Below are 12,490 nucleotides of genomic sequence, written 5' to 3' on the forward strand. Positions count from 1 at the left end.
ATTCGCATTCTCTCTCTCTCTCTCTCTCTCTCTCTCTCTCTCTCTCTCTCTCTCTCTCTCGTCTTAAGGGGCTGATCGACAACCGGGTAGCATTAAACAGCAGCGCACTATGTGACTGATGCTCGATAGCAGTGTCTGGCAGCCATTGAACGACCAGTTCCTCTTTCAGACAGTGATCAATGGAGATCAGTAACATGATGACGGTCATTTGTTGTTCCCCGCTGGCCGTCACTGGCAAACAACATCATCATGACAGAAGCCGTTTTGTTTTTGTTTCCGTTTTGCTTTGGCGTTGGCGAAGTGTTTGTACCACAGCATCGAATTTCCGCAGCGAACCTCAATGAGAAATGATTTGTTTATGCACCCGAAATGTCTTCTGAAAGTTGAGGAAGAAAGGTCAAGAGTGAACGGATGCCAAGTATATCTGTCACGCCACGTACAGTTTTGACTGACGATATCGTGTCCCTGTCAGAAGGAAAACAGAAGAAAAAGTTTGTGCATTTTTTCCCATGGCTGTCGTATGACAACCTCCAGTCACACCTTGCGTCACGTGACTGTTGTACGACAATGCCCCAATAACCGATAGATCCTGAATTATGCTCTGTGACCACAGCAGGACAATGCCCGATAATAATCGCTCAGCCATTTTGTCGCATGACTGCCGAAAGCCGAATGCCCATGGTAAACCAACTTCATATGTTGCATGGTCAACGGCCGAGTGTCCATTAGCTAACTGGGCCTTTAGGTCTTATGACAGTCGTATGACGTGTGTGGCCGATATTGGGCGAGCCCCTCATGTCGTGTCACAATGCCTCCAAGTGAGAAGGCCCTTCTGTCGTAAGACTATCGCGTTGGGTTACGCTGCTGGTCAGGCATCTGCTTGGCAGATGTGGTGTAGCGTATATGGATTTGACTGAACGCAGTGACGCCTCCTTGAGCCACTGATACTGATACTATCGTATAACAATGTCCCACAGTCCATCAGACCCTTTAGGGCCAGGCTATGTTCCAGATAAGACCATTACAGATGGCAGGAAATCCACGACAAGAAAGGAATTATCATTATTCCAGGCAAAATTTGTTTTTCAGTGCTGACTTTAGAGGAATTACATTTCTCGAAGAATACTTGAAAATGAGCAGCGCTGCAGTTATAGCGGTATACCTATGCCATGCCTGACAATACCTAGGGTACATTTCTGCAGTAATTCTGCAGTCACTGGAATCCCAGTGCCATAATTCAACAATCTGTGTCCATTGTGCCCTTTTTCACTCGTCTCAGTGAACAAGAAAACACTCAATTATATGATGACAGCCGATTCATTTCAGCAACAACGGTTGGAATGTGTGAACTAAAGTGACTGGTTGCATGAGCCAATTACATACACAGCTGATGGGGTAGTGATGATCATGGTAATGTTGGTGTGGAGGAAGATGATGGTGACGATTATATTAACAATGACTTACTACTGTTCACGATGTGTTTGCTCTCCACAGGTGTCAGGTCTGATGGGCAGTGTGTTCCCATTGAAAGCTCATGACCAGACTGCCTCACCTGAGCAAAACAGATAAATCCACTGAGATGATTACAAACCAAAGGCATTCAGCGCACGTGTGACGGGAAAAGGGACACCAACCAACTTTCTGCCTCCGTGTGAAGACAGGAACAGCCAGCCATCAGGCAAGGAAACACCCATCTATGCTCTGCTCCATCACCTGATGCTAAACACAGTGACTGTCGCAAAGACAGCCTCGTGCCAGGACAAGCATCTTACGAATGTTCCTGTGAAAAATAAAGACAGGGTTGGTAACCACGGGATGATCTTCAGAGCGAGCTTGTAAATGCAGAGACAGTGCCTGTCACGCCATGCCACCAGAAGCACGAAACCAGAGCCAGTTTTACTGTCAAGGAGGCGATAAAACCAATAATCATTGAAAAACATTCATGAAAAGTGCTCAGCCATCAAGTTACGTGGTTAAACTGGGATAGTCATGACGTGCACAGACACAATCCTTGGCAAGTCTGTCGCGTTGAAGGCAGTGGCTGTCACATGACACAAATCAAACCATGTGTTTCTCCAGGGAACCCGTGTCGCCAAGGCAGTGGCTGGAAGCTGTGGGATAGCGTGGCCTCTTGCCGTGGCCCGGACTGGTCACTCACCCATCAGCATCAGGACCATCTGACCCACCCCGTGTCCAACGCCCATGCCTGACGGAGTCACGCTCATCCCTCCTGACGCCCTCACCTCCCCACAGGGGACACAACTCAGCCCCGCTCAGGGAAACGCCAGTAACTCCAGCATGGCCAGACTGACGGAGGATGCTGGTGGGACGGGAGCGCTGTCTGCAGGGTACCCCTGGATCCCCGCGCTGTTGGTGGGGTGCGGCATGGTGGCCTTCTTGTCCCTGTCCTTCTACAGCCACCACAAGCGAGTCAGGCGGAAGCGGGAGGTGCTGATGGATTACCTCTCAGTCCTGATCCAGAGCGGGGCGTTGGCCCGGGGTCGCTCCGTCAGCATCCTGTGCAACACCAACTCTCTGGCCCTGTCCCAGCTGGGCAAGTCCTTCAGGATCTCACGGGACAGGAACGGGAGCGTGGAGGCCTCCGACATCCTGAGGGACAGGTACTTCAAGGACCTGTCGGAACTGTCCAACTCCCACAAAAAAACCAGAAACATTCTGAGGAGGTTTATTTCCGCTCCTCCTGAGCGGAAGTTCCGGCAAGTAACGAGCCGACTGCTGACCTTGAACAAAGCGCCGTGGCTGAGCAGGGGAGGGCTGAGCACCCTGGCCAGGAACCTGAGTTTGCCGGAAGACTTTGACTTCGGTGAGGACGACTTCCCATCCTCTCTGTCCGAGGCCAGAACCAGCATCGCACAGGGGGTCCTGCTGAACCCTTCCACCATGCAGACGGAGGACGCCGACGGCTCCAAGCCAATGAATCGTCCTGACATCAGCCCAGACTCGTCACCAAAGCTCAGCTGTGGAAACGTTGCTTTTCCCAACCTTGCAGACTTTCCCAGTGATTTGACTTTTGTTAACTCCAAACAACAAAACAGCTGTCGTCAGGGTGATCATTCTGATTCACCTTCCAAGCCTCCTGGATCCTACGTGTCTGAGACGTCTTCTCTTCGGTCCATGTGGTTTCTGGACAAAGCAGCAGTGCCTGCCTCTTACCGTCAGAGCGACGCCAGACTGCGTGGGAAAAGGTGGGATTTGACCTCAGCCACGGACGTGCCCAGGGACGTGTGTGTGGCGGTCACCAGCAGCTCCGTGTCGCCCCCCTATGTCCACCCTCTGGGGATGTCCTACTTCTCCTCCAGAGAGACACGGGTGCCAGGCAAAGGGTTCTTGCTGCACAACGGCCCCTTCGGTGAGCATCGGGAAGAAAACCACTCTCGTCATCACAGAGGCAGAGTCGGCCGATTCCCACCAATGCCTTCTTCCTCTGTCAGGAATGTCCAAAAAGACTACAACTATCGTGCACACCGATCAGGGTCGGTCCATAAAATGAGTGATCATGCGTGGAACGAGGTGCCCTTACTTGCTGAAAGTTACGCTGAAAATGGCACACCTCTGCAGACGTATGGTATCTCTGCCGGCTTTGACCCTTTAGCAGACCATGACGAAAACCCTTACGCTCAAGACGACTCCTTTCACACAGACGAAGTGCACGCCTCAGGCATAGATGAGATGAACGGTGAAAACTACATGTTCTGTGATTCTCAAAACAGACGGCTCCTTAGCTATTACAAGAGCCTGGAAGACGGCGAAATCAGGCCACCCAAAAGGTTCCCCATGCCGCAAAGAATCAACGGCAAGGACTACAATCCCATGTTGCCTGTGGAAACCCACTTCACCCACCCTAACCCTCCCTTCCTCCCTGCTGCCTTCAGTCCCCAGTTCTTCACGGACAGTCAGGACGTGACACAGGAAGATCCCCTCCTACCCTCCAATGCTCCCGTCAAAAGAAGGGAAAGCATTCCTCTCAACCCGGTCGTTCCGTCACGCAGATCACGTCTGGTCTCCACCGGGACGATCCCGTCACAACTGCGTCCTAAACTCCCCAACAGCTTTTGCCACTCTAGAGCGAGGAACAGGGGGGTTCTGAAGAAGTCCTCCTCCACCCAGTCCACCAGGACCCTCATCTCAGGAATACCCAGCCCCACACACAGCTTCGGCAGCTTCAGTTCAGAACTCCCGCCTTCCGCTCAGCCACAGGGATTCATCAGTTCCCAGGACAACCCCGAACACCCGCTCACCCCCACTACCCCCATCAGTCATGGTGACACTGTTCCTGACTCACCACACACGGCTCGACTCCTTGGCCAGGAGGGGCTGGCTGATGACAGTCCGTTGTGGCTGACAAGTGACGATGATACCAAACATTCCAGACGCTCACCTCTGGCATCGCAGCTCTCAGACCTCACCAGCTGGGGATTATCGGACAGTTCCAGAAGGGTGAAGGACGTCCAGCAGGGTCAGCTCGAGGCCCAGGTGTCCTCAGGCAGCCCGTCATCCTCAGCGGACGGGTGGACCAACATGCGTCAGGCCTCCCACGTGCACCGCCTGCCGCGCTTCCAGGTGCGCTGTGGCATGAACCGGCTTCTGGCCCAGCACGCCACGGCCACAGGTAAGGGCCACAATGAGCCACGCCACTGGATAAAATGATAATCATAATGACAATACTAACACTAATGATAATGAATTACTTACATGTGGTGGTGGTTACATGTATTAACAACAACAACAACAACAACAAATCATCATCGTCAGTTAACTTACATAGCGCCGAATCAACAACACTCTGCTCTCAGCGCATTACAATTTATTCTTTCTTTCTTTCTTCTTCTTCTTTTTTTTGGGGGGGTGTGGGGGTTGGGGATGGGGGGGGGCTCGGGGGGGATACATTACTATTCTACCCATTCTACACTGTCCAAGCTTGTCCAGCTAATTGAGAAACATCAAAAACTGTCACAAGACAATACACCTAAAGTACACTATGTACAATACACCTAGCAAACTATATTTAGGCATGTACGCATACAAACATACACTCATGCACATTACATGACAAAAAATGTAAGGCAGTTTGGAAAAGATGAGTCTTTAGGTGTTTTTGGTAGCTGTAAAGGACTGGGGGTGTCTCAAGTTTGTTTTTACATGGCACGTTCCACTGGGTGAATGAAAATGGTTGTTGACCAAAGTACTTAACTTAATCTCAACAGAGGAAATTCTCTTTAAGCCAAACCGAACGCAAAGAGACGATTAAGGTTTGACACCACAGGGTGGGGGCGGGGGGGGATGTTATCTAATGGTATTAAATGTTTTCTGCTGAGTATTCTGTTTTGTATGAACACAGTCAAATATTGCGCTTCTTTTTTTCTTTTTCTTTTTTCTTTTTTTTTTTTTTTAACAAATCAGGACAAAGTCAGTTAAAATATGCCTTAAGTGTACGATAATTTATCATTGCGTCGAATTGGGACTTGCCCAGTTTTTACAAAAAAATACGCGTATGCATACTGTTCGATGGCAGAAAGGCGGGCAAGCTCATAATGCGAATGCTCCCTCTTCCCCCTCAACCCCGCCGTTCTCGCCACCCCATCCCCACCCCAGCCCCCTACCCCTTCCACCCTCAGCCCACAACACAATCCCTGTCCAGTCCTAATGCACCAGGCATGTGATCAAAACTCAACAACGCCTTGTATTCTTTTGACATTCACGTTCCACCATAGAATGATGATGGACTTCATTCTCCAAACCACGGCGGAATTGATGTAAGTTGCGGTCACTGCATTGTCACGCTATGGAGGAGAGCTGCTTGACCACGGCTGACCTTTTAGCGTGTGGTCATCCTGTTAATACCGTCTGCACGACACGAGCCTCAACGGTGTCCGATTAATCATGAGCGGTTTGATTAATCCGTAAGTAGGAGTGGAGATGGCTTTTGTGTAAGATGACAGAATCAGGGGCGTGGTGCATTGTTGGGTAAATGGTATATTATGGCCAAGAATGACTAACACACACAGACGCGCGCGCACACGCATATACGCACGCATGTACACAAACACACTGATGCACGCATGTACACACCCCTACCCCAACTCCCACCCAACACAGATGGATCTTTTTATGACCAAATTCATTTGAGAATCTGATTATTAATTGAGCATTACTTCGATAGAAATGATCATGAGAGAGAGAGAGTCAACCGAAAATCGTAAAAACAACAAGAACAAAACAAAACCAGTCATTCACGAAAAGTTCCACTCGTATACCTACATGTAAACGAGTGATCGTGGGACCTGCAGCCCACGAACGCGGAAGAAATAATTATATAGGCCCAACTGTATCGACTTGATTGTTTAAAATATGAAAATAATCTTGTACATCATAACATGTGCCTATCCACATACAACATGGAAAATATGTACAAATGTGGCATCATCATCATCATCACTTCTATCTGTTGTCACTAAACAGCTAAATAAGGGAAATGACATGAAAACCAGAATGGGTCGACATCAAAACGGAAAGTTTATTTCATCAAAACTTATACTACACCGCGTACAACGCTTGCCTGTCACAATCCATCATATTTAAACATTCTCACCAATGTAAAATATTTGTCAGCCTTGTTTTGTTTTTGTTTGTTTGTTTGTTTTTGTTGTTGTTGATTTTTGCGAGGCGTGGCGAGACAAACGGCATTAAATGTACTGAGGCATCTCAAATGGCAAACGCTACTCCTGTTTCGTAGACTACAAAGCTTTGGTAGGTTCTTTTTTTCGGAGACAAAAGCTCCAGGCCTGTCTTATCGCACCGATATCGTGGAGCCATTAAGAAAGACAAACAAGGCGCGTGTTTATCCTGTCTGTGATCTTTACATTGCAAACGCCGTGCTGCCCTGTTTGCTCCCTGTCTTCAGTTGACGCTGCCTGAATCTTCGTGTGTGCTTTAGTCCTGTTTCGTCCGGATTTGAATAGGTCCATGTCATTATGTGACGCCTTGTCATTTGGATGTCACAAACATCTACTTAGCACAAGAAAGTGCGCTGATCGAATCACTTTTCCGACGGGCGCAATAGCCGAGTGGTTAAAGCGTTGGACTTTCAATCTGAGGGTCCCGGGTTCGAATCACGGTGACGGCGCCTGGTGGGTAAAGGGTGGGGATTTTTACGATCTCCCAGGTCAACATATGTGCAGACCTGCTAGTGCCTGAACCCCCTTCGTGTGTAAATGCATGCAGAAGATCAAATACGCACGTTAAAGATCCTGTAATCCATGTCAGCGTTCGGTGGGTTATGGAAACAAGAACATACCCAGCATGCACACCCCCGAAAGCGGAGTATGGCTGCCTACATGGCGGGGTAAAAACGGTCATGCACGTAAAAGCCCACTCGTGTACATGCGAGTGAACGTGGGAGTTGCAGCCCACGAACGCAGAAGAAGAAGAAGAATCACTTTTCCTTCTAATAAGTTTCCAGTGTGTCACCATTTCTACAGCTCGTGCATTGTGTACAACAGCAAGTTGCCGTGCGATGATGGCGAGTTGTGTGACGTAACATCAGGACTATCGCCGTGTGTTTGTTATGTGATACTTTGTGTCATGTCGTGTCAGCCATAATTATTGGAAACCCACGCAGAACGAAAACTAATGTGCATCTAATATTCTTACATCATGTAGTCCTCAGTTCTAGGTCTTTCCACTGTATGTGGTGTTAAGTTTGGTGTGAAAGGAGGAGACAATTCCAATACCGTCAAGGAATAATTCATTCAGGACTGTGTATGAAATCTTCTACAATATCAGATACCATCTCGAAAAAATATATGTATACATGTATGTGTATATTTTTTTTTAATTTAAGAGAGTTCTGATGAGATTTTTTTAATTTTATTTATTGAGACGTCTTGCTGTTGTGCATAGTCTTGAAGTTCGTGCTTTTGAGCTCTGGCATTAACGTATCATGCGATTTCTACAAATAGGCTCTCCACCGCCTAAAATTGTCATGTTCTGTCTGTTGTTGTGAAATCGATTTTTTCAGTTTTTGCATTTATCACGGCGGGGTGTGTTGGTGTTGTTTCTCAGAGTCCTGTCAGACTCACCATTAATCTAATGGCATTAATCCCACGCGGCCATTCATTCCAAAGACCCCGAACACAGCTACATTCAGGTTCATCTTTACATTTCCAGTCCCAGTCGTGAAATAACTTGGCTGTGTGCACCCGAATCATTTCAGGCCGTTTTGCACAGTCAGTGTATCTTTCGTGTAAGCACTTTCCCGGACATTACGTAATCCATTGTAATGATATCCACGTTCAAAACGCCAAAGACAGTTTTCATCTTAGCTCTTAAGTCTTTAGCAATCAGATCATGACTCAGCAGATGTGTCCATACATGGCCTACCCCGAACACAGTTTTTCCCTCAAGAAAACGAACTGAAACGAACTCGCGTCTTATGTCTGATTTCTTTGCTCTCTGTCACATGCAAGGCAAATGTTGGATCAATAAGAAAACAAAAGCCAGAAATTCCGAGCTACAAGTTCGTATGTATCGTAGCTGTGTTATATAGACCTACATCACGACTGCTATAAAAGAAGAAATCTTTAATGGAATGGCACGATGGTGGGGGTGGGGGTGGGGATGGGGAGAAAAGTCAAGTTAAAGGTGAGGTTAGGCATCCATTAGATTCATAAGCTGTGTTCGAAGGTTGATCTTTTTAAGTGCCCGTATTCTTGACGCACAAACTGAAACTTTTCTAATGTCGAAGCACTCACGTTCTTTCATTTATCTGTGCATTTGTTCTGGCATTTAGCACCGACGGTGTTGAATGAATGAATGAATGAATGAATGAATGAGGCAGATGGCTTCGCTGACTTGAAGATTGAGTAGGTGGGTGTTTTGTGGCGGTTAGTTGTCGGGTAGCTGGTTGTTCGTTGGATGATGGCCGGGTGTTTGTTGTCTTGGTTGGTTGATTGTTGTTTAGAGTTCACCTTTTTGTTGTTGCTGATGTTGTTGTCGCTGTTGTCTCCTTTTAGTTGACTGTTGGCCAGTTAGTTGGTTGCTTGATTCGCAGGATCAGGTGCTTTTTGTGTGTGTGTGTGTGGTTTTTTTTTGGTTTTTTTTTTAAATACACGTTTATTTGTTTAACGTGTTTCTGTAATAAAATTGTTTGTTCTTTCAATTAAAAAAATATCATCATTTTTTTCCCATATCTTGACAGACGTGAAGACCAGGGGTGAAGATTGCTTCACCATGGAGGCCCATCAGCAGCAGGATTCTCTGTGGGCCAAAGAACCTCCTCACACCCAGATCTGATCGCGCAAACACTGCTGCTGTCAGCACAATCAACGCCTGTATGGACATTTCCACACCACTACTGTGTTGCTGTGTGCACAGTGACCGCCGTTCGAAAACTCCAGACCGCGCCCATGCCGACGTCACGTTTCACTTCAAGTTCCTTCCGGAACTTTGCGGACTTCCGCTTCCGGCTGTCCGACAAATAACTTGAAATGCTTCTTCTGTCAGCCACCAGACATCTTCATGATTAGCCTTTTTTAACTCTTTATTTTAATTTGCATTTGTATTTGAGACATCCACATAACATCGATGATCTGTGGTGAAGAATTCGATATGAAATCAAATAGCCTCAAATAGATGTTCAGTTTGTTAGGCTATGATGTGGAACAAAGTTTCACATTGACCTTCCGTACATTCACATTACATAATGTGTGCGCTGTCTCTGTCTGTTTCTCTTTCTCAGCACACACACACACACACACACACACACACACATCAGTTTCAGTTTCAGTAGCTGAAGGAGGCGTCGCTGCGTTCGGACAAATCCATATAAGCTACACCACATCTGCCAAGCAGATGCCTGACCAGCAGCGTAACCCAACGCGCTTAGTCAGACCTTGAGAAAAAAAAGTCATCTATAAGCGTACATAAATAAATAAATAAATAATAATTATAATATAATTTTTTTAAAGTAGTAGTAGTAGTAGTAGTAATAATAATAATAATAATAATAATAATTAAATAAATAAAAAAGACAACAATGATGATAAATAAGCAAATAAATGTAAAACATGGAGACACACATTCACACATACACCCACATATGCATAACAGATATGCACCAAACATGCAGTTTCACAGGTATGAAAGCACAGTCAAATACACATAAACGTACATGAGCCCCAACACACACACACATCAAGTTCATCATAGTCATCATCTTTACTGTGTGCGCGCGCGCGCTCACGTGTGTATGTGTGCGTGCGTGTGGTGTCCGTGCACGCACGGCACGCAAGAATCACACAGTCAAGGTAGCGTGTTTCTTTTTGTTTTTGTTTTTTACCCCATCTCTCAGCTCCACAACACTGCTATGATGATCATAATACAAAGACCTTTAAAACGGTCCTTGTACACGTCTGAACGATAAGCCAGACTTGATCCCTCCACATCAAGTTCCTGGTCGTTCACATCGACAGAGAAGTGTCCCGCATTGAGCGGGATTGCCCAATCTCCTAATGCGCCGCGGCGCTGTTTCTCTGATGATTGAAGAAGCATCCCATGCTTTCCTGTATCGATGCGTTCATTGGGTCTGCTGCCAACCGCAGGGATTGCACAAGTCCTGCTTTTGACGCAAACACCAACCTTTAGGGGGAAAAAAGAAGAAGAAGAAGAAGCAAGTTGTATCTCTCTGTGTGTGGTGTTAACAGAAATCCTATTGAGGCCATGCACCAATCGCGGCAGAATGTGGGACCGACCAGGGAGTAGTTCTGGTACTGCTGCATTCTCCCACGGCTGTGATGTTGGCTCGTTGTTCGACCTTTCTGCTTTCTGTCCTGAAACCGGTTAAGTTGAAAAACTAGACCAATTGCCTGCGATTGATCCGTTCTGTGCATGCTTTAGTGCTTGACGAAAGACAGAAAAATCAAGTTCTACACACATCTTCTCTCATACTCTCCCTCATGTCCTCTTTCCCCCTTTCTCTCTCTCTCTTTCTCTTTCACTCGGAGAGCGAGAGGAATGAGTGTGTACAGAACTGGCATTATGTTGTGAGAGGACAACATTCTGATCATGTGGACCAACAAAACGGGTGGCAAACCTCTGACCAGCTCCCGCCACCACACCACACCCCACCCCCGCCCCGCCCCTACTTCCTCTCAGTACGTCTTTGTTTTAACTCTTACTATCTTTGTCTCCTGCGATTCGGCGGCAGCGCTGAAAAGATTTTCGATTTCATATCAGCTGAAGGAATGAGCTCATCCAAAGCCAATACCGCCGAAATAAAATTAAAATTTCAACTGAACATTCCTTGTTTTAATCCGAATACGCCCAGTACTTAAATGTCTTTATATATATATATATATACACGTGTGTGTGTGTGTGTGTGTTTGCGTGCGTCCGTGCGTGTGGGTGTGTATGTGTTTTAACACGCGCACACATTCGTGTGTGCGTTTGGGAGGAGGGTTGGGGGGTGGCGGGGTAAATTTACGGCTGATCGACAGTGACTGTGGTCACTCACGGTAAGATGAAAGAAATGTACATGCTTGAGTCTGAGAAATATTGTGTTATATGAAGTATTTTGGTGTTCATATTTTATCACACACTGCAAGTGCGTAATTATTCTATACTGGTACTTGTTTTTAAAGAAGTCACTGAAAGTTTTCCTTTCTTTCATTTTATCCTTGTAGATTATATGTAATGGTGTGGGGTGAGGATAAATAATGTTTGGTTTTTAATCCATCTATGCTATTTTGTGGTATCATGAATCAACATTATGGAATAATAATATCAATCTGAAGATCTCACATTGCTTCACCCTGGCTGCTGATTCCCATACCACCCACCCAACCCTCTCATTGTTTCTAACCAATGTTATGTGTTAAACGAAAAATGGAAGTAAAAGTTGTGTTATAGATCCTCAGAATTTAAAAAAAAAAGCTCCACATATGACCAGTGTTTCACATGTTATACCATAATGTCAAAAAGTCATCCTGTTTTAACTTAGTTTTATCTGGAAAGTGACCGCTGGCTCCATGCTGTTACATTATACGTTGTTTATTACTCAGTCTACCACAAAAACCGTATATAGGCCCACCCAGCTAGCACACTAGCATTTCCTGAACAATAATCCAGCTGTCTACAGAGCAGAAAATAAAGCATAAGTTTGTAATCATGTTGAAGCTAACAGTGGCAGTTTTCATAATTCCTGCGCAATTTCTCACAGATGATTATTAAAGATAGATGTTGAGAGAGGAACGGCTAAGGTTGAGAACCGGGTTAATTAAACTGAATTTTTTTCTTTCTGAGGGTAATGAGGTATGGTTAGTTGGTGTTGTTTTTTTTATTTATCTATCTGTTAAAAGGGACAAGTGTAAAGAAATGGATGGAAATTAACACGGCAAGAAAAAAAATTGATAAGAAAAAAAAGAAAGAAAGGAATAGAATACGATTATATCAGAACATCACTGACACTATGATA

At 45.9% G+C, this 12,490-nt stretch overlaps 2 protein-coding genes across 2 annotated transcripts in view; both read left to right on the forward strand.

Moving 5' to 3' along the window:
• LOC143291848 (uncharacterized) overlaps window positions 1-3,023 on the forward strand; it is a 13,769-nt gene extending 10,746 nt beyond the window's left edge. The window contains exons 2-3 of the mRNA XM_076601965.1: window positions 1,495-2,963; window positions 3,011-3,023. Of these exons, the coding sequence (XP_076458080.1) occupies window positions 2,203-2,963; window positions 3,011-3,023 (774 nt within the window). The 5' untranslated portion in view covers window positions 1,495-2,202. The remainder of the gene's footprint in view (window positions 1-1,494; window positions 2,964-3,010) is intronic.
• LOC143293148 (uncharacterized) lies at window positions 2,988-9,496 on the forward strand. The gene is made up of 2 exons (XM_076604064.1): window positions 2,988-4,630; window positions 9,218-9,496. Exons 1-2 carry the CDS (start codon window positions 3,136-3,138, stop codon window positions 9,310-9,312), a joined length of 1,590 nt encoding a protein of 529 aa, XP_076460179.1. The 5' UTR covers window positions 2,988-3,135; the 3' UTR covers window positions 9,313-9,496.
• The last annotated feature ends 2,994 nt before the right edge of the window (window positions 9,497-12,490 follow it).

Source organism: Babylonia areolata, chromosome 18 (genome assembly GCF_041734735.1).
Source record: "Babylonia areolata isolate BAREFJ2019XMU chromosome 18, ASM4173473v1, whole genome shotgun sequence".
In the NCBI taxonomy this organism is placed as follows: domain Eukaryota; kingdom Metazoa; phylum Mollusca; class Gastropoda; order Neogastropoda; family Buccinidae; genus Babylonia; species Babylonia areolata.

Coding starts and splice junctions, on each gene's coding strand:
- LOC143293148 (XM_076604064.1), top strand. CDS start 3,136: ATGTGGTTTCTGGACAAAGCAGCAGTGCCTGCCTCTTACCGTCAGAGC. Junction 4,631..9,217: donor CCAGCACGCCACGGCCACAG/GTAAGGGCCACA, acceptor ATATCTTGACAG/ACGTGAAGACCAGGGGTGAA.